Source organism: Podarcis cretensis, assembly GCF_951804945.1.
Source record: "Podarcis cretensis genome assembly, chromosome: 2".
Taxonomy (NCBI): Eukaryota; Metazoa; Chordata; class Lepidosauria; order Squamata; family Lacertidae; genus Podarcis; species Podarcis cretensis.
Window position 1 is genome coordinate 113,170,555 of NC_137171.1, and position 22,391 is coordinate 113,192,945.

Here is a 22,391-nt window from a genome sequence, read left to right on the forward strand (position 1 = left end):
CCCTGATGTTGGGAAAGATGGAGGGCACAAGGAAAAGGGGACGACAGAGGACAAGATGGTTGGACAGTGCTCTCAAAGCTACGAACATGAGTTTGACCAAACTGTGGGAGGCAGTGGAAGACAGGAGTGCCTGGCGTGCTCTGGTCCAGGGGGTCACGAAGAATTGGTCACGACTAAATGACTAAACAACAACAAGACCATTTCCTATGTCTGTTCCTCTAGCCAATGCCAACCTTTTTTGAACGGAATCTCCATGCGGAATCTCCATGCTGCATTTGGTGCAGGTTCTTGAAGGGGCAACAGAGCCCAGCTGACTAGCTGCCCCACATTTCCTTTTCTTGAGGAAAGCAGGGGGTGGGATGGGTTGCCCAGGGAGGGGGGGGGCTGGGGAAAAGTGACTGCAGTATAGTGGTACCTTGAAAGTCGAACGGAATGTGTTCCGGAGGTCTGTTCGACTTCCAAAACGTTCGGAAACCAAGATGCGGCTTCTGATTGGCTGCAGGAAGCTTCTGCAGCCAATCGGAAGCCACATCAGACGTTCATGTTCCAAAGAACATTTGCAAACCGGAGCACTCACTTCCAGGTTTGTGGTGGTAGGAAGCCAAAATGTCTGAGTACCAAGGCATTTGCAAATCAAGGTATGGCTGTATTTCATTTGGTCAGCAAGGCGAGACTGAGATTGAAGACCCCCTGTTCTTTCCATCTCATCTTACCGCATCAGGGAAAAGAGAGGGAGGGGGGCTGAACATCTGTCCTGCTGCCAACCCTTTGGAGTAGCACATCACTTTGGGCATTTGGCTCTTAGGACTCCCAGTTGTGCCATCAACCAAATTTGGACTCCAGTCCAGCCCCTGCCCGCAGGTAATGTGGGGAATAACTTCCATTCAACATGTTGTTGTTGTTGTTTAGTCTTGTCTGTCTCTTCGTGACCCCATGGACCAGAGCACGCCAGGCACTCCTGTCTTCCACTGCCTCCCGCAGTTTGGTCAAACTCATGCTGGTAGCTTCGAGAACACTGTCCAACCATCTCGTCCTCTTTTGTCTCCTTCTCCTTGTGCCCTCCCTCTTTCCCAACATCAGGGTCTTTTCCAGGGAGTCTTCTCTTCTCATGAGGTGGCCAAAGTATTGGAGCCTCAGCTTCGCGATCTGTCCTTCCAGTGAGCACTCAGCGCTGATTTCCTTCAGAATGGATAGGTTTGATCTTCTTGCAGTCCATGGGACTCTCAGGAGTCTCCTCCAACACCATAATTCAAAAGCATCAATTCTTTGGCGATCAGCCTTCTTTATGGTCCAGCTCTCACTTCCATGCATCACTACTGGGAAAACCATAGTTTTAACTATACGGACCTTTGTTGGCAAGGTGATGTCTCTGCTTTTTAAGATGCTGTCTAGGTTTGTCATTCAACATATGTCTGAGTAAACATAGGTTTGGTGGTTCTTTCAGTTTGGCTTTTCTTGCATCCAAACAGAATGCTAATTTATATCGCAACAGATTTATTGCTGTTGCTTGAACAGTGGCTGAATTTTTATCCTGCTTTTCTTCCAGGGAGCTCAATGTGAGGAGCATAGCTTCTGCCACCTCTGGTTTTAGCACCAAACCTCTTGGGTGTGTTAATGGCTCAATGACATCCGGGGAGCTTCCAAAATGAGCAGCGATTTGACCCTGGAATATCCCTGGGCCTAGTCTGGCATTCGCATCACTGTGACACACAGCCTCTCAAGCATATTGTATTATTTTTCAGGAACTGTAACATGAGACCTGCTTAATTTTTGATCGACATGCCGCTGCCCTGCTGCTTTTTGTGTGTAGAGTTAACAAACACCAAGAAGGGCACGGCTGCTGTGTGGCAGGAGGGAATCTTGACAGATTCAGCTTGCCCACATCTATACATTTACAGCTCTGCCTTAAGAATCGTGGCTACTCCCAAAGAATCCTGGGAGCTGTAGTTTATGAAGGATGCTCCGGGTTGCTTGGAGAACCCTATTCCTCACCCGGAGCTGCAATTCCCAGAGTTCCCTGGGAAGAGGGATTGGACTGTTAAACCACTCTGCGAATTGTGGCTCTGTGAGGGGAACAGAGGTCTTCTTGCAACTCTCAGCTCCCTTGACAAAGTAAAGGTAAAGGTAAAGGGACCCCTGACCATTAGGTCCACTCGTGACCGACTAGGGTTGCGGCGCTCATCTCGCTTTACTGGCCGAGGGAGCCGGCGTACAGCTTCCAGGTCATGTGGCCAGCATGACTAAGCCACTTCTGGCAAACCAGAGCAGCACATGGAAACACCGTTTAGCTTCCCGCCGGAGCGGTACCTATTTATCTATTTGCAATTTGATATGCTTTCAAACTGCTAGGTCAGCAGGAGCAGGGGCCGAGCAACGGGAGCTCACCCTGTCGTGGGGATCCAAACCGCCAACCTTCTGATCTGCAAGTCCTAGGCTCTGTGGTTTAACCCACAGCGCCACCCGCATCCCTTCTTGACAGAGTACAGCTCCCATAATTCTTTGGAGGAAGCCATGACAGTTTAAAGTGGTATCGTAGTGTTTTAAATATTTTAAATATGGTCCTGCTCAATTTATTTCTATACCATCCAAACTCTGTTTAAATATCTCCAGTGAAGGAGAGTCTGTTCTTGCCATCAGAACGTTCTTCCCAGCGTTTAGTTGGAGCTGTCATTTGACTCTTGTCTGTTTGGATCCTACCCTTTGGGACAACAGAAAACTACTGGAAAGGCGTAGATGAGTGCAGAGCAACTGCTTTGCATCCAGAAGGTGTCAGTGCTTGGCTTCCAGCATCTCCTGATAGGGCAGGGAAAAGACTCCCTGTCTGAAACTCTGGAGAGCTGCTCCTTTCATAACAGAAGACCCAGGTGGACTGAGCCAGGCCTGACAGCTTCCTGCAAACATCACAGATGTCATCAAAAGCAGTACGGAAGAATCATCAAAGGGACTGGACTTGCTTCTCAACAATGGTCCGAATAACTGCGCAGGCACAGCATGGAAGCCTCCTTGAGGGATACCTGAAAGCTTAATGCCTGAATCTCTGCTGGAAGAGTGTCCCAGCAACCCCAAAGCCTGCTTGCCCACAGGAAAGAGATTCTCCCTTTGGCAAGGGAGAAAACTATTTCCTGTGTCTGCTGCACAAATATTCCCCTAGAGCAGTTGCCCCAAGGAACCTGGAGAGTTCGTTTTGCTTTTGCTTGTGGCGTTTGGGTGTGTGGTGGCGGAGGAGAAGGCGGAGGCCCTCGAGACCACCTTCTGGGTATCTCTGCTGCTTGCAAATCCCATTGTTTTCCTTTCCCTCTGCCTCTCTCTTCTCTCTCCCCCCCCCTTTATCCCTCCGACATGAATTTAAACAGAAACATGTGTTGCATTTTTTCCGCCTTAGCGCATTCTGGCTGCTCCCCTTGGCTTGCAAGGCCTTCCCCTGTGGGGTCCTGGTTTCCTTTGGCTAAACGACCCCAGCTGCAAGACTGGCCTCCATTAGTGACCCTCGCTGACCTCGGCTGGCGACTTCGCTGTCCCAGCCCCTGAGGAGGAAAGTGTCTCCCTCTGTGTGTGTATATGTGGGGATTTCTGGGTGAGGCAGGGGGGTTCCTCACCCTCCCCTTTTCCTGCCGAGAACTGCTTCTTGGCCAAAACAACCCTAGCAACAAAGGAAGTGCTGTTTGTTGCTGCATTTTGAGCGGAATGAGCCGCCCGAGATAAGGGTTGTGTTAACATCGGGAGGCTGGCTCGCTCAGAGTCTGCTTCCTCCAATCTCCAATCTCTTAAGATTAACAGCAACCGGGCCTCTGGTCCATAACCGCCATCTGTGCAACGGGGTTCACGGGAAGGGGCCGAAATTAAGAAGGATGGAAAACTTGCGAGGACCAAACAGGGCTGTGGAATGCCAAAGCAATAATACAGTATAGCAGGGGTTAGAAGCATAGAATTGTAGGGCTGGAAGGGACTATGAGCGTTGCCTGGTCCAACCCCCCCTGCAATGCATGAACTTTTTGCCCAACGTAGGATTTGAACCCAAGACCCTGAGATCAAGAGTCTCATGCTGTGCAGACTGAGCTATGCTTTTCCAGCCAGAGAGCTGCATTCCTTTTTGGGTGAACTGCCAGGGGCCGCATGCCAGTAGTGGGAGGGGCCAGAAGCCAAGGTGGATGGAGCAACCCATGCTCGTTTCATTCTCGCATTTCCCCTTCTATCCTTCATCCAAAGGCAAGCAAGAAACTGATCCTAGACCTGGGGGACCCCAGTGCTTATTGGGGTACACCTCTCTAGTTCCTCCGGGGGGGGTTTGGTGACACAATGGGGTGCATGCTTGTGGGGTACTTTATCAAGTGTTCCCTCAAATGTAGAGCTGGCTCTGATCAAAGGGAAGAAGCTTTTTCTTAAGGAAAAAAGAAACTGAGACAGATGAGGCTTTTCGTGGCAGATTCGTGCACCAAATTCTGTTCTTGCGCAACCTGACTACAGATTCCCTACAGATTCCTGTCATAGTTAGCTCTACCTCTCTTTCAAATCGGAACCAGTGAAGGCAGTGAAGGTCCTGTGTCAGTGTCTCGAGGCAGTTGGAGGATGGATGGCGGCTAACAGATTGAGGTTGAATCCTGACAAGACAGAAGTACTGTTTTGGGGGGACAGGGGGCGGGCAGGTGTGGGGGACTCCCTGGTCCTGAATGGGGTAACTGTGCCCCCGAAGGACCAGGTGTGCAGCCTGGGAGGCATTTTGGACTCACAGCTGTCCATGGAGGCACAGGTCAATTCTGTCTCCAGGGCGGCTGTCTACCAGCTCCACCTGGTACGCAGGCTGAGACCCTACCTGCCCATGGACTGTCTCGCCAGAGTGGTGCATGCTCTAGTTATCTCCCGCTTGGACTACTGCAACACGCTCTACGTGGGGCTACCTTTGAAGGTGACTCGGAAACTGCAATTAATCCAGAATGCGGCAGCTAAACTGGTGACTGGGAGTGGCCCCCGGGACCACATAACACCTGAGAGATCTGCATTGACTCCCAGTACGTTTCCGAGCACAATTCAAATTGTTGGTGCTGACAAAAGAAAGATTCCCCAACTGAACAGAGAAGAATTTTTAATATTCAGTTGGAAGCTGCCCAGAGTGGCTGGGGAAACCCAGACAGACAGGCGGGGTATAAATAATAAATTATTATTATTATTATGTGCAACTGAATGTTATGGACAGAACTTTGCCATTTGGTGAGAGAGAATATGGGTAGCATCCAGCCAGGTTCTACTCCGAGTTAGACCCACTGAAATCAATAACTTCAGTTGTGCTCATGAACTTAAATTAGTGCACTCTGAGTAGGGTTAACGTTGGATACAACATGTAATTTTTAAGGGCAAATTGGGGTTCCTTGTTGTTGTTCCTCCTTCCTCACGCTTCTGTTGCAGGGAGGGAGAAACCCTCCCCCCCCCCCGAATTTCAACTAGGGGAACCTGGGTTTTCCATGCTAGGAATTGGTGGTGCTAGAGGCAATTTTGTGGAGAGGACACTGGCTCTTCTTCCATTCCTACTATAAGCTACATTCCAGCCACACAGGTAAAATGTTTTGATGCACACACACACATGCACCCATTCAGGCAAGTAAAGGTCACTCTCGGGATTGAAGGCCACATTGCAGCCAGGCAGAAGGACTGGAGAAGAAAGTGTAGGCAGGGCTGGTGAGGGGCATGATGCCTTGGGGAAAGTGCTGGGGGCCAGATGGAAAGCCTAAAGGTCCACTTGGCCCCTGGTCCTGAGGTTCGCCACTCCCTATTTTGTTGCCTTCCACATTGCCTGTTTTAGATTGTAAGTTCCTTGGGGACAGGGATCTGTCTACTGGTAATAATACAGTCGGGACGCGGGTGGCTCTGTGGGTTAAACCACAGAGCCTAGGGCTTGCCGATCAGAAGGTCGGCGGTTCGAATCCCCGCAACAGGGTGATCTCCCGTTGCTCAGTCCCTGCTCCTGCCAACCTAGCAGTTCAAAAGCACGTCAAAGTGCAAGTAGATAAATAGGTACCGCTCTGGCAGGAAGGTAAACGGCGTTTCCATGCACTGCTCTGCTTCGCCAGAAGCGGCTTAGTCATGCTGGCCACATGGCCCGGAAGCTGTACACCGGCTCCCTCGGCCAATAAAGCGAGATGAGCGCCACAACCCCAGAGTCGGTCACGACTGGACCTAATGGTCAGGGGTCTCTTTACCTTTAATAATACAGTCATACCTCGGGTTACGAACACTGCGGGTTGCGCGTTTTCGGGTTGCAGACCGCGCCGAAACCAGAAGTACCGGAATGAGTTACTTCTGGGTTTCGGTGCTCACGAATGCGCAGAAGCGCAAAATGACGTTACGCGCATGCACAGAAGCACTGAATCACGTCACACACGTGCGAAAATACAGTGCTTCAGGGTATGAATGCTGCGAGTTGCGAACATGCCTCCCGTACGGATCATGTTCGCAACCAGAGGTATGACTATAGTAGTTGGTTGTTGTTTTTTTAAAAAAATGCTACTATTATTACTTCTACAAGCAGGACCTGTAACAAAACATTGCAGTCTAGAGTGGCCCCTCACAGAATACTCTGTTCACTTCTTCGTTTCCTCCTGATTTTCTGTCCCCCACCCGCCAAACCATCAATTGATATTCTGAAGCTTATGTTCCCTACAACTCCTTCCCCCTCTTTTTTGCAGGGGGGTTACATTTGCAAACTGTGGGTTTTATTTATTGGTTCTTTCAAAGCATTTGTATCCTGCTCTTTATATTGCACGTGGTTTGCATATGAATAAAAGCAGAACAGAATAGTACCTCTTGCTGATACCTCTTGTGCATGGATGCTGAACTCACCGCTGAACATCAGAAAGGGAGGTTATTATTTATGACATCCCCATTCGAAAGCCTCCTTCCTTCTGCCTTAGAAAGGTAGGACAGAAGTGCTCTAATAAATACTGTAATTACATGAAAACCTGTGCATGCTTACTCAGAGGCAGGTTCCGCTGAGTGTATGTAGGATTGTAGCATCTCCTCCACTTACGTAAATACAGTAAATACAGTGGTACTACAGAAATATTACCTCGGGTTAAGAACTTTACCTCAGGATGAGAACAGAAATTGTGTGGCGGCAGCGGGAGGTCCCATTAGCTAAAGTGATACCTCAGGTTAAGAACATTTTCAGGTTAAGAACGGATCTCCGGAACAAATTAAGTTCTTAACCCAAGGTACCACTGTATATAGTTGGGTTGCCATGTTGGGTCGCCATGAAGTGGGGCAGGAATTAGGACATGACGAGGAGTGGAGTTCAGGCAGATGAGGCAGGGTGTCACTGCCTTGAAGAAATATGTGTGACATCAGCTTAATCCCTGTCAAGCCAGCTATTAATTTTTTATTTTTTAGTGCAGAAATGGAAATTCCTTTTGGGAGAGCACCATGTTGTGCTTCTGTTTTGGAAAACAGCTGGGACTTCTTCTTTTTTCCATTTTTGGGCAAGTAACATTCTTGCTGCTGTAGTAGCATACATGAATAAATTTCTATACAGTTTAGGTTGTTCTGTCCCTATAATTCCCAAAAGGAAGGCTTTTGATTTTTTAAATGAAAGTTATTGTGTTTTTCCATGTATAAGACTACATTTTTTCCTAAATTTTTGAAGTTTAAAATAAGGGGTGGTCTTATACATGGGAGAACAGCCTTTACCAAAGGTGTCATGGGCTTTGAAGACACTCGAACTCAGGACGCAAGGGAGAAATGTGCTAAGAGGAAGGCACGCTTGGCAAATCCACACCGTGATCAACTCCCGCTCAGAAACCAATGTCCCCGTTGTGGAAGGACGTGTGGATCCAGAATTGGCCTCCACAGTCACTTACGGACTCATTGTTAAAACCGTGTTTATGGAAGACGATCTTACTCGGCTACGAGTGATCGTCAAAGAAGTTCACAGTGCATATTCTTAATTTTGAGTCCCCCAAAATAGGGGGGTGTTATACACAAGGGCATCTTACACACACAAAAATACGGTATTTTAAACATCCTTTTCAATTCATTATATATCATTCCCCAGTAAGCTTTCACCTTACTACAAGACCACCATATACAATAAAAAAGAACCTTCTCTTTCTTCTTTTCGGAGAACACCATGTTGTGCTTCTGTTTTGGAAAACAGCTGGAGGTTCACCACGGAACCGAGCAGATCTGTAAGCAAGGATTACCAGACTCTCTAGATCAGCAGTTCTCAACCTGTGGGTCCCCAGGTGTTGTTGGACTACAACTCCCATCATCCCTGAGCTCTGGCCTTGCTAGCTAGGGGTGATGGGAGTTGTAGTCCAACAACATCTGGGGACCCACAGGTTGAGAACCGCTGCTCTAGATGATGGGACTTCTGTGATGGGAGGGAACCGACCAGCTACGTTTTGGGGAGAAGATGGGAGGAGGGGAGGCCATCTGTGAATAAAAATGTTAAGACACCTCGAGGGAGAATGTAAGGTGAGCTCCGTTAGATCGGGCCAAAGGGGGGCCCTTCTGGTCCAGCAGCCTGTTCTCTTAGCGGCCAACCGGGTGCCCCCCTTGGAAAACTGCAAGCCAGTTTCTCTTCCCTGCTTGCCAATCTCCGCAACGGGCATTCACATTCATGCTGCTCTTTGGCAGTGGAGGTAGTTGGCCCCCATCTGTCTCGAGAAGCATTGGAGTGTGCCTCTGGGGCAGGGGGCACCAACCTTTTTCAGCAGGGGGCCGGTCCACCGTCCCTCAGACCTTTGGGGGGGGCAGACTATTTTGGAAAAAAAGAGAGAACAAATTCCTATGCCCCACAAATAACCCAGAGATGCATTTTAAATAAAAGGACACATTCTACTCATGTAAAAACAGGCTGATTCCCGGACCATCCGCGGGCCGGATTGAGAAGGCGATTGGGCCGGATCCGGCCCCCGGGCCTTAGTTTGCCTACCCCTGCTCTGGGGGGTGAAGTCAAACCACCCTGTTTAGCGGCACTGAAAGTGACCTTTCCCGGGGCGTGAGAAATGGAGGTGAAACATAGTCATTGTGGCTAGTAGTAGCCATTGGTAGCTTTGTCCGCCTGTTGATGGTGCTTCTGTTTTTAGAGAATTGATTTGTTTCCGTGTTGTTCATTTGTTCTGGGTTCTTTAAAAATATAGTTGTTTGTTTGTTTGTTTGTTTGTTTGTTTGTTTTTTAAAATACTGGTAATTTTATTAATTTTCAATTACAAAAATCCAATACAGTGGTACCTCGGGTCACAGACGCTTCAGGTTAAAAACGCTTCAGGTTACAGACTCCGCCAGCCCAGAAATAGTACCTTGGGTTAAGAACTTTGCTTCAGGATGAGAACAGAAATCGTGCTCTGGCGGCGCAGCAGCAGCAGGAGGCCCCATTAGCTAAAGTGGTACATCAGGTTAAGAACAGTTTCAGGTTAAGAACGGACCTCCAGAATGAATTAAGTTCTCAACCCGTATGCGCCATATTATATTCACACCAAATAGCGATACCAATTCAAATACAAATTAATTACATCAAATAGCAATTCAATTGCAAATCAATTACATATGTTTCAACGGTTTTCTTGCAGAGAGAGAGAGAGAGAGAGAGAGAGAGAGAGAGAGCGCATATGCAAACACACAGACCCTCATTTTTATAAGTTGGTTTTATAAATAGGTGGGGAGCTGGCTTATCGCAGCTCACATCAGCCACTACACCTGACCAGGTGGTTGCCTAGGATGCTTCCGTCCAGAATGGGCCAATTAGAGTCCTGCCATATGAGTCCTGCTTTTCCCTCTGGAGGCTGGTTGTTTGTGTTTGTCACCTGCACTATATCCCTATTTCCCCTTATTAATAATGGCAGAAGGCCGGGCTGGAATAGCACCTGCCAGGGAGGGAGGCTTTTTATCGAAATATTTTTATTTTTATTTTAAAAAGGTAGGCGGTGTGCAGAAGGGGGAGTAGATAAATTCCAAATACAGACACTTCAGGTTACAGACACTTCAGGTTACAGATGCTTCAGGTTATAGACTCCGCTAACCCAGAAATAGTACCTCGGGTTAAGAACTTTACCTCAGGATGAGAACAGTAATTGCGTGGCGGCAGCGGGAGGCCCCATTAGCTAAAGTGGTACCTCAGGTTAAGAACAGTTTCAGGTTAAGAACGGACCTCCAGAACAAATTAAGTTCTTAACCTGAGGTACCACTGTAAAAAAAAAAAGCACCACCACCGCCACAATCACACAGAGAAGGGAGGTGTCTCCACCCATGCTTGTCTTACTACTAGAGAAGGTGTACCGAACCATAGAACTGTATAGCTGGAAGGGACCTCTGGGGTCATCTAGTCCAACCCCCTGCAATGGAGGTATCTCAGCTAAAGCACCCATGACAGATGTCCACCCAAGCTGTGCTTGAAAACCTCCAGTGAAGAGTCCACAACCTCCCGAGGGAGACCTTCCCAGTGTCAAACAGCTCTTAGTTTTTCCTGATGTTTTAATCAGAATCTCCTATCTTGTAGCTTGAATCCATTGGTTCGAGTCTTCCCCTCCAGGGCAGGAGAAAACAAGCTTGCTCCATCTTCCTTTTTTATGATTGTGGGAGTGAGTTTTGGTTTTTTTATTCCAAAACCAAAAAAGAATTACAAACATCAAATTCAAAATCCATATTCGTTTTGTAACATAAGCCTATTACATAGTTGACTAAATTAAAATATATCTAATTGCTATAGACTTCCTTTTGCTGTATATAAATGAACACAACTAGAAATATTTTATTAGAATTTTTTATAAATTCCCCTATACCCCCCCACTCCCCTTCACCCATGTGTGATCTCAATTTTTTTTTTACTTCTTCCATCTTGTGGTTGTAATTTAATAATTATTCAATTGACTTTTATTATTTCCTTGCTTACCCCTGCACGTTTTACACATTATTAATATTCCAGTTCCAGAACCATATTTTTTCCATGTATTCCTTCACTCCATCCCACTCTTTAATTATTCCCTGATTTGAATGGCCTCTAATGATTGCCGTCAATTTTGCCATTTCCACAAACTCACAGAGCTTACTTTGCTCCATCTTCCATGGGACAGCCCTTGAGATAGGATAGCCATTGCCAGCTATCTCCTCTCAGTCTCCTCTTTCCTAGGCGAAACATTCCCAGATCCTTCAACCGCTCCTCATAAGGCTTGGTTTCCAGACTCTTGTATCATCTTGGTTGCCCTCCTCTGCACACTCTTGTTGATGGATCACAGGTTTCCACTAGATCCTGTGCGTGGGGCGTTCTTGCCCCCCCCCCCGTGCTTTGTATACCATTTGGGAATTGAACAATTGAGGATTTCTGATGCGTTGGACCACTTTGGAAAGAAAACGAGGAAACTCTGAAATCCAGGGTAGGTGGTAAAGGTAAAGGGACCCCTGACCATTAGGTCCAATCGTGACTGACTCTGGGGTTGCGGTGCTCATCTCGCTTTATTGGCCGAGGGAGCCGGCGTACAGCTTCTGGGTCATGTGGCCAGCATGACTAAGCCGCTTCTGGTGAACCAGAGCAGCACATGGAAACGCCGTTTACCTTCCTGCCAGAGCGGTACCTATTTATCTACTTGCACTTTGACGTGCTTTCAAACTGCTATATTGGCAGGAGCAGGGACCGAACAACGGGAGCTCACCCTGTCGTGGGGATTTGAAGCGCTGACCTTCTGATCGGCAAGTCCTAGGCTCTGTAGTTTAACCCACAGTGCCACCCGTGTCCCTAGGTAGGTGGTAGAAAATTCAATTGATGGGATTTGGAGGCATGTATAACACACAGGAATGGATGGGTCAGTCTGTTTCGGGTTTGTATCAATCCATGTAATGGTCCACCCCATTTCTGCAACAGTTTTCAAATGTCAGTATGGAAAATCTTCAGGGGTAGAAGTGTATTTAAATATTTTCGCTCAAAACACCTTTCTAAACAGATTTGATCCTAAAACACACATTTGGGTAACATGTCGGTATGTGCTGCAGAAGTCGGAGACATTCAAAATCCAAAGGTTAGCAACATTCCAATCTGGACTGTCGATCAGGTCAGTTTGTACTGGAATTTGCAAAGATCAGGCCCCTCATGCTCTGAACTTTGCAAACCAAACTGGAGCGACTCATGTTAACATTCCGTGCCTGGCCTCAGGCTCTGTGCTAACACCGCCTGGGTCTTTGCAATTTGCGAAATGGATGGAACTGGTGCCGATTTGGGTCGTTTGCATAAATTGCAGCAAAGAGCTCTGCAGGCCACTGAAGTGGTGCCCCCTTGACCTATGGATATTCCTGCTCCGCCCCAGAGATGTCGTCTGGCAGCATCTGTGTACTTGGAACCATATTTCCGCAAGCCTTGTGCATGTCAAAATGTACGCCTTGGTTTTGTGTGTGTGCTATAAAGAATGCTGAAGAGTTCCAGATGTTGGGTTGTTCAGTGCTCAGCTCGTGACTGATTTGTGCAATGAGCAACAAGAACAGCCCAGCGGCCAGTCCCAAACGCAGGGCATTGATTTGTTGATTGGCTTCCTTTTGGAAGCAATTACCTAATCAGCTTGGTGATGAGTGGAATCTTTTATTGTCCTCTGGCGCTATTGATTGGCCTTTGGAAGACTGTTTGAAAACTCCCAGGAACTTGGGAGCTGGTGGAACCTTAGAACCTTTGATCTGGGACCTACTTAACACACACACACACACACACTCCAACAGAAGGGCGCGGGGGGATGCAATCCTTAATTAGATTCCTAGCTTCATTTTCTGCACAGTCAGGAATGGGGCAATGGGTACATTTCCCCCCTGCCTTTGGGGAAGCCTGGGGTAATAGGTACCCCCCTCATCCCCTTTCTGTGGGTTGACAGCTGCTTCTTTAGTGGTAGTCAAAGTGTGTGTGCCCACACACACATGCAAGTGTCTCTGTTATATTCATAGCCCACCATTATCCCTTGGGTTCAGTGTGTCCCACAGCAATGTCATTAAACTCACATTTATCAATGCTGCATAAAGGATCACAATCTAAGGGGGTAGGGTTTGAAGGACAGTGCTTTGGCCTGCAGAAGGTTATAGGTTGATCCCAAGCACCTCAAACAGTGGGCCGTTGCTATAGAATTGACTGTTGTTGTTGCTTAGTTGTTTAGTCGTGTTTGACTCTTCGTGACCCCATGGACCAGAGCACGCCAGCACTCCTGTCTTCCACTGCCTCCCACAGTTTGGTCAGACTCATGCTGGTAGCTTCGAGAACACTGTCCAACTATCTTGTCCTCTGTCGTCCCCTTCTCCTTGTGCCCTCCATCTTTCCCAACATCAGGGTCTTTTCCAGGGAGTCTTCTCTTCTCATGAGGTGGCCAAAGTACTGGAGCCTCAGCTTCAGGATCTGTCCTTCCAATGAGCACTCAGGGCTGATTTCCTTCAGAATGGATAGGCTTGATCTTCTTGCAGTCCATGGGACTCTCAAGAGTCTCCTCCAGCACCATAATTCAAAAGCATCAATTCTTTGGCGATCTGCCTTCTTTATGGTCCAGCTCTCACTTCCATACATCACTACTGGGGAAACCATAGCTTTAACTATACAGACCTTTGTTGGCAAGGTGATGTCTCTGCTTTTTAAGAATTGACTATATGTAAAGGTAAAGGTCTCCCTACTTACTTAACTTATATGCAGAATTCATCATGTGAAAGGCTGGGCTGGATGAATCCCAAGCCGGAATTAAGATCGCCAGAAGAAATATCAACAATCTCGGATATGCAGATGACACAACCTTGATGGCAGAAAGTGAGGAGGAATTAAAGAACCTTTTAATGAGGGTGAAAGAGGAGAGCGCAAAATATGGTCTGAAGCTCAACATCAAAAAAACGAAGATCATGGCCACTTGTCCCATCACCTCCTGGCAAATAGAAGGAGAAGAAATGGAGGCAGTGAGAGATATTACTTTCTTGGGCTCCATGATCACTGCAGATGATGACAGCAGTCACGAAATTAAAAGACGCCTGCTCCTTGGGAGAAAGGCGATGGCAAACCTAGACAGCATCTTAAAAAGCAGAGACATCACCTTACCAACAAAGGTCTGTATAGTTAAAGCCGTGTTCAGAAAGTGGTGGTGGGGGATGAGTGTTCAGACCCCTGGGGTCTCACTTGTGGTGTGCCTCAGGGTTCTGTCCTCTCCCCCATGCTTTTCAACATTTACATGCAGCCACTGGGAGAGATCACCAGGAGGTTTGGGCTGGGTGTTCATCAGTATGCAGATGATACCCAGCTCTACCTCTCTTTTAAATCAGAACCAGTGAAGGCGGTGAAGGTCCTGTGTGAGTGTCTGGAGGCGGTTGGAGGATGGATGGCAGCTAAAAGATTGAGGTTGAATCTTGACAAGACAGAAGTACTGTTTTTAGGGGACAGGAGGCGGGCAGGTGTGGAGGATTCCCTGGTCCTGAATGGGGTAACTGTGCCCCTGAAGGACCAGGTGCGCAGCCTGGGAGTCATTTTGGACTCACAGCTGTCCATGGAGGCACATGTCAAATCTGTATCCAGGGCAGCTGTTTACCAGCTCCATCTGGTACCTAGGCTGAGACACTATCTGCCTGCAGACTGTCTCGCCAGAGTGGTGCATGCTCTGGTTATCTCCCGCTTGGACTACTGCAATGCGCTCTACGTGGGGCCACCTTTGAAGGTGACCCAGAAACTACAACTAATCCAGAATGCGGCAGCTAGACTGGTGACTGGGAGCGGCCACCGAGACCATATAACACCGGTCTTGAAAGACCTACATTGGCTCCCAGTACGTTTCCGAGCACAATTCAAAGTGTTGTTGCTGACCTTTAAAGCCCTAAACGGCCTCGGTCCAGTATATCTGAAGGAGCGTCTCCTCCCCCATCATTCTGCCCGGACACTGAGGTCCAGCGCCGAGGGCCTTCTGGCGGTTCCCTCACTGCGAGAGGCCAAGTTACAGGGAACCAGGCAGAGGGCCTTCTCGGTAGTGGTGCCCGCCCTGTGGAACGCCCTCCCATCAGATGTCAAAGCGATAAACAACTACCTGACATTCAGAAGACATCTGAAGGCAGCCCTGTTCAGGGAAGTTTTTAATATGTGACATTTTAGTGTATTTTTCATCTTTGTTGGAAGCTGCCCAGAGTGGCTGGGGAAACCCAGCCAGATGGGCGGGGTACAAATAATAAATTATTATTATTATTATTATTATTATTATTATTATTATTATTATTATAGTTTTCCCAGTAGTGATGTATGGAAGTGAGAGCTGGACCATCAAGAAGGCTGATCGTCGAAGAATTGATGCTTTTGAATTATGGTGCTGGAGGAGACTCTTAAGGAGACTCCCATGGACTGCAAGAAGATCAAACGTATCCATTCTTAAGGAAATCAGCCCTGAGTGCTCACTGGAAGGACAGATCCTGAAGCTGAGGCTCCAATACTTTGGCCACCGCATGAGAAGAGAAGACTCCCTGGAAAAGATCCTGCTGTTGGGAAAGATTGAGGGCACAAGGAGACGGGGACGACAGAGGACGAGATGGTTGGACCGTGTTCTCGAAGCTACAAACATGAGTCTGACCAAACTGCGGGAGGCAGTGGAAGACCGGAGTGCCTGGCGTGCTCTGGTCCATGGGGTCACGAAGAGTCGGACACGACTAAACGACTAAACAACAACAACAAAGGTAAAGGACCCCTGGATGGTTAAGTCTAGTCAAATCCAACTATGAGGTGCAGCACTCATTTTGCTTTTTAGACCAAGGGAGTCAGCGTTTTTCTGCAGAAGCTTTCCGGGTCATGCGGCCAGCATTATTAAACCGCTTCTGGTGCAACGGGACTCCGTGAAGGAAGCCAGAGCGCACGGAAATGCCGTTTACCTTCCCGCCACAGCGGTACCTATTTATTTACTTGTGCTGGCGTGCTTTTGAACTGTAGGCAGGAGCTGGGACAGAGCAACGGGAGCTCACCCCGTCATGAGGATTCGAACTGCCGACCTTCTGAATGGCAAGCCCAAGAGGTTCAGTGGTTTAAACCACAGCACCACCACATCCCCTAAGAATAGACTAGTAACAGCAGGCTAGAAGGGTCAGGGGTCTGTCTCTGCGTACGAGAGGCTCCATCCGTATTGGCATTCTGCTGGCTTTTGAAGAGACACCTGTTTACGCTTGCACTCCCTCGATCTCTTGATCTGAACCTCCTGTTTTAATTGCTGTGTTGTTTTTAACGGGACTGTCTTATTGCGTATTTTAATTAGGAATGCATTTTAATTATGAATGTTCCTACTTCCATGTTTGTGTATCTGCTGTTTGCACTTCACATACGGCTTAGAAGCCTATTTTGGCATTAAGTGTCATATCAATGTTGTTGTTGTTATGAATATAAGACTGCTGCTTAGGATTTGTGTTTTTCGATTCCAGCACTTTTCTTCAGTTAACCAGAACATTTCTTTTGATAACAGGGTGTGTACATGGCTGGGTGTCTCTCATCACCACAGCCCAGTTGTTGTTGTGTATGGCTGGATGTTTTTATTTTGTTTTTACATTGTGCTGCCTTTGCTGTTTCCGCTCGTCCTGGGGCCCTTATAGTGAAGGGCAAGAGATCGAATGACTGAATAGCTCAGAGGTGAATTATTACAAAGAAAGTCTCGCCTAAGACTAACCTAGCGAGTAGCCCTGAGCAATGTTGTGATTCATTGCCCAGGACTGGTCTGAGGAGTAGAGCACAATGGCACCTTCACCCAGTGGTATATTGCAAGTGAAACTGGGTCCCTCCACTGCCAGCACCCAGCATGGAGAGGGAGGAACAAGCTGCGTTGGCCCCGGCCACGCAAGGCTTCAGCGTGAAACCACCACTGCAGCTTGTTCCTCCCTCTGCTTTTCAACGTTGCGATGTGTCAGTAACAGTAAACAGGCAGCCCTGTTTAGGGAAGCTTTTAATGTTTAATAGACTATTGTATTATAATATTCTGTTGGAAGACGCCCAGAGTGGCTGGGGAAACCCAGCCAGATGGGCGGGGTATAAATAATGAATTATTATTATTATTATTATTATTATTATTATTATTATTATTATTATTAAATGATGTTTGGCTAGCAATACGTAGCGACATTGAAAAGCTGATATCGCCCAGCCCTACTCCCAACGTTTGCCCCACCACCACCATGGCACATGCTGGCGCCTGTTTGGCGGCCATCTTACGCCTTCAGAAACGGTATCCTAACATTTCCTGGGAAATACTGTTAACTGGACCCAACTGCTCATTCTAGAGCGACAGGTTCACTTGAGTCATGCAGAGCTGGGTATATACCCTGCTCCTCCCCTAAGAAAGCTCAGGGAATAGAGAGATCCTCCTTTATCATTGCAATACCCCTATGAGTTGGGTTGGCCCGAGACGGCGTGACGGGTTTGGTGAACTTCGTGACCGAGCAGGTATTTGAACCCAGAACTTCCTGGCTTTCTGTCATGCTGACTCTCAGTGCAGTGGTTTGTGTGTTGGACTAGGACTTGAGAGACCAAGGTTTGATTCCCCACTGGGCCAGAAAGCTCACTGAGTGACCCTGGACCAGTCACTGCCTCTCAGTTTAACATACTTCACAGGGTTGTTGTGGAGATTCAGTGAGGAATGATATGAATGCAACAACAAAAATCCAAGCTCTGTTTCCTCTGGGCCTGAACTGGTTCTCCCTCGTTCTCAAGAGCTGACCGGGGCAATTCATTGTATTGCCCCTCAGACTTGAGCGAGAGGAGCGGCTTGCCAGCCAGCCAGCTCAACGGATCATCCCTCTGTTCCTCCCTTCCAGACCATGGCCAGCGTCTCCTCCTTTGGCAAGTATACCCATGCCATTGTCCGCTGCATCCCTTCCTCCTTCGGCACAGCAGAGACGGCGGCAGACGCGTCCGATGGCGGGGCTGAGCCTGTGGACCTGGCCAAGGCTCACCGACAGTACGGCGTCTACACGGGCATCTTGCGCCAGAAGCTAGGGCTGCAGGTCATTGAGCTGGCTGCGGATGAGGGCCTCCCCTGCTCCACGCTGGTGGGGGACCTGGCCGTGATACAGGGAGACACCGCGCTGCTCACGCGGCCATGGGTGCCGTCGCGGCGGGACGAGGTAAGCTGTTCAATTCGTTTGTGTTGAATCACCTTGCAAATAAACCTGCTGGGGTTGCCAGTCATCTTGCGAGCTACGCTTTTTATTTACCGGGAGCTATTCCCGGGATGTGGGTGGCGCTGTGAGTAAAACCTCAGCGCCTAGGACTTGCCGATCGCATGGTCAGCGGTTCAAATCCCTGCGGCGGGGTGCGCTCCCGTCGTTCGGTCCCAGCGCCTGCCAACCTAGCAGTTCGAAAGCACCCCCGGGTGCAAGTAGATAAATAGGGACCGCTTACCAGCGGGAAGGTAAACGGCGTTCCGTGTGCTACGCTGGCTCGCCAGATGCAGCTTGTCACGCTGGCCACGTGACCCGGAAGTGTCTGCGGACAGCGCTGGCTCCCGGCCTATAGAGTGAGATGAGTGCACAACCCTAGAGTCTGGCAAGACTGGCCCGTACAGGCAGGGGTACCTTTACCCTTCTTTATTCCCCCCCACTCCCCCCAAAACGTCCTTGCCTGGTTGCCCGGAGGCAGTTTTGAAGCACCCTAAAGGTAAAGGTAAAGGTACCCCTGCCCGTACGGGCCAGTCTTGACAGACTCTGGGGTTGTGCGCCCATCTCACTTAAGAGGCCAGGGGCCAGCGCTGTCCGGAGACACTTCCGGGTCACGTGGCCAGCGTGACATCGCTGCTCTGGCCAGAGCCAGAGCCAGAGCCAGAGCCGCACACGGAAACGCCTTTTACCTTCCCGCTGGTAAGCGGTCCCTATTTATCTACTTGCACCCGGAGGTGCTTTCGAGCTGCTAGGTTGGCAGGCGCTGGGACCGAGCAGCGGGAGCGCACCCCGCCGCAGGGATTCGAACCGCCGACCTTTCGATCGGCAAGCCCTAGGCGCTGAGGCTTTAACCCACAGCGCCACCTGCGTCCCTTGAAGCACCCTAGGAAATGGCTATTTACTAACTTGGCAGTGAGCACTTACAGTGGACGCTCGGGTTGCAGATGTGATCTGTGTGGCATGCACGTTCGCAACCCACAGCATTTGCAACCCACGTCTGTGCACGTGTGCGCTTCTGCACATGTGCAAAGTGCAATATAGCGCTTCTGCGCATGTGCGACCGCTGAAACCCGGAAATAACCTGTTCCGGTACTTCCAGGTTTCGGCAGTCCGTAACCCAAAAAAACGCAACCTGAAGGGTCTGTAACCCGAGGTATGACTATACTAACCTTTAGGCCTTTGAAGCCCGAGTATAAGCCCAGTCCTTGTGCCAGATTGCTACGGTTGGTTTTTATTTCTTTTTTAATTTTAACGGGCCATTACTGAGGGTGTGACAAGGTCACGGGGATAAGTGTGGAGCGTTCTCAAAGTTAGTCATAACATGCTTCCGTGAGGCGGCAAACGGCTGCCTTAAATACATTTGCCAGCCTCATCCGTGGGTGAGTCTTGCTCTTGAGTAAACATGCACAGCATTGCCCTGTTAAGGTTCCAGTCCCGTCCTAGTGGATTTGCTGCCTTCGAAAGGGTGGGGGCGGGGGAGAGCAGCCGGTCGCCAGCTAGCTGTTAGTTAAACCCTGTCAATCGCAGGCCCCATCTGTTCCTCTGTAGGAACCTCTGGGACTAATCCCACCCGTGTCCCCGGAGCGCTGAGGCAAGCTGCCTGGCCGGTTGCCTCAGCTGTTGGCATCATGCCTCCTTCCCACCCGCCCGTCCACCCGCCATTCTCATGACCCACCTCCCTGCTCCAGTGCAGTGTGCCGAATATAGAATTGTGTGTCCACACACACTCCACCCAAGCCCTGGAGAAAATTTGGCACCTCTTAAAGGGTCCACATTTCCTTGCCTCTCTCTGATAATTACTGCCAGAGAGAAGTTGATTCATTCTCTCTCGTGTGTTTTTCTTATTATGCTTTTAGTTAAAATAAATATAAGTGTTTTGGAGCACATTCACCCATGAACTCCCTGTCTAACTGTTGCTTCTGTGCCATATGCTGCCATCTTTATTTTGTTTCTGTTTTTTTAAAACAACAACAACCTCCTAGCAACTCATTTGCAGTGTCTCTGAGCATGCATGGAATGCCTTCCCCACCCCCCACCCCTCAGCGGAACGGAGTTGGCCTTTTGAAACCCTTTGAAAAGGGCTTCAGAGCATTTACAGAACGCCTTTCTGCAGCTTAAATAAAAGGAACGTGAAAAGTACTGAGTTTCCCTTGGAGCAAGCTTAAAAAAGGCTCTTGTGCAAGTTGGAAATTATCGAAGCAAAGGCACCACAATAGAGCCAGTTGGCTGACCACTCTGTACACACATTATCATGTTGACACAGTGTTGGCTTGGCCCAAGACATTTTGCTGCCTGAGGCAATTTAGTAAATGGCTTCTCTTCCCCCTCTCCCCTCATGCCCTGTCCATCAAATCGAGGTGCAAAGTAGTCAGGGAGTTATTTTGTCAGGGAGTCCTGTAAGCACCTCTGGGAGTCAAAATGCAATAATAAAAAATGATATTTACCCTTTCATGACACCCCAAACCGGCTGCCAGAGTTAATAATAATAATTTATTATTTATACCCCACCCATCTGGCTGGGTTTCCACAGCCACTCTGGGTGGCTTCCAACAGAATATTAAAATACAATAGTCTATTAAACATTAAAAGCTTCCCTAAACAGGGCTGCCTTCAGATGTCTTCTAAAAGTCTGGTAGCTGTTTTTCTCTTTGACATCTGGTGGGAGGGTGTTCCACAGGGTAGGTGCCACTACCGAGAAGGCCCTCTGCCTGATTTCCTGTAACTTGGCTTCTTGCAGTGAGGGAACTGCCAGAAGGCCCACAGAGCTGGACCTCAGTGTCTGGGCTGAACGATGGGGGTGGAGACTCTCCTTCAGGTATACTGGGTTGAAGCTGTTTAGGGCTTTAAATGTCAACACCAACACTTAGCCACCTCCCTCTGCCTAATGGTAGGGACGGCACCTAACATGTGCCTTTTACTTTCTGTACGTAAAGAAGGAGGTTCATGTTGGTAGATGTAATGCTGGGGAGCCCAGTTGATGTTTTATGTGTGCTCCAGTTCTTCCAGTTCAGGGGTTGCACAAAGTTCCTGAGGCCAGCTCCTGGGGCACTTGAGGAGATAGATTTTGGTGGGTTTTTCCTGTGCTTAGTATTTGTTTGAGTTTGTTCTAAATAAAGTGTTTTGGTCACCTCCTTTGGACAAAGGGTACATCTTACAGCGGTGGGATCCTATGTAAACCTGGCAAAATAGGCACACATGCAGTCATAGTGTTCTGGGCCTGGGGGTAACCCGTGAAACGCTGTCCAAGTCCGGTTTAGACCTCTTAGGTTCCGCTAGGAGTCAGTCCAGCGGGGTCAAGGCAGGACATGAGGCAGGAAACCAGGCAAGGACAGGTACAGGATCTCAGGCATACAGCAATGTTGCTCCTGCAACCTGGTGTGGGGTCCGACAGCCTTTGTCGGGGTAACAGCCGATCCTGATCCCCCGGTGACTCACCTCCCTGTTTTGCCCGAAGGCAAGCACTCCTCCTGCAAGTACTCAGGTCTCTGCTTCTCTCAGACCTTAGTCTCTGCACCTCGGGAGACGTTGGTGGGTTACTAGACCCAGGGGCCGCCTCAGCCTCCCCGACCCCAACTGGTAGCAGAGCAGCTGTAAGTGATGACCCAGCTGAAGGCAACGAGGTAATCCCCGCATCTGGAGCCAGGGCAGGATCAGGCCCCTGACTCGGCCCAGCTGGTGTTTGTTGCAGGGGAACCTGTGCAGACTGGAACTCTTCCGGATCAAGCCACAGACTTGGTTCAGATTATGCCTGAGGCAAAGGATCCGGTGCAGACTGAGACTCCTCTGGTTCCGAGTCCCAGGCCATCACACATAGAATCATAGAGCTGTACAGTTGCAAAAGACCCCAAATATCATCCAGCTTAACCCTCTGCAATGCAGGAATCTCAGCTAAAGCATCTAGGACAGTCATTGCATATCTGTGTAAGATGCAACTTTTTTCATTAAGCAGCCCTCAGTCTGGGGTGCTGATGGTTAACCCTTTGTTTCTGAAGTTGTTTTATTATTATTATTATTATTATTATTATTATTATTATTTCACATTTATTTGTCACACTCAATAAAATGCCTCAAAGTGACTTAAGATGATCAAAAATATGCATAGCTTAAAACATCGAAGAGAATAAAGCAACGTTATTTAAAGGCTTGCCCTGCAGTTTTTATAAAAAGCACACATCCTTCTATTAATTCCCTTTCTTCTCTCTTTTTATAAAGCTATCAGTAATATGTGAACTATGGCAGGGAGGGTGAAAAAATGTAAATAGACAGTCGAGCTAAGAACGAGAATGCGGAAGTATCCT

At 48.5% G+C, this 22,391-nt stretch overlaps 1 protein-coding gene across 3 annotated transcripts in view; it reads left to right on the forward strand.

Annotated features, from left to right (window-relative positions):
• DDAH2 (DDAH family member 2, ADMA-independent) overlaps positions 1-22,391 on the forward strand; it is a 38,936-nt gene that overhangs the window by 6,648 nt on the left and 9,897 nt on the right. For all 3 annotated transcript variants that reach the window (XM_079963874.1, XM_079963875.1, XM_079963873.1), the window contains exon 2: positions 17,752-18,060. In XM_079963874.1, coding sequence (XP_079820000.1) covers positions 17,755-18,060 — 306 coding nt within the window. In that variant the 5' untranslated portion in view covers positions 17,752-17,754. The remainder of the gene's footprint in view (positions 1-17,751; positions 18,061-22,391) is intronic.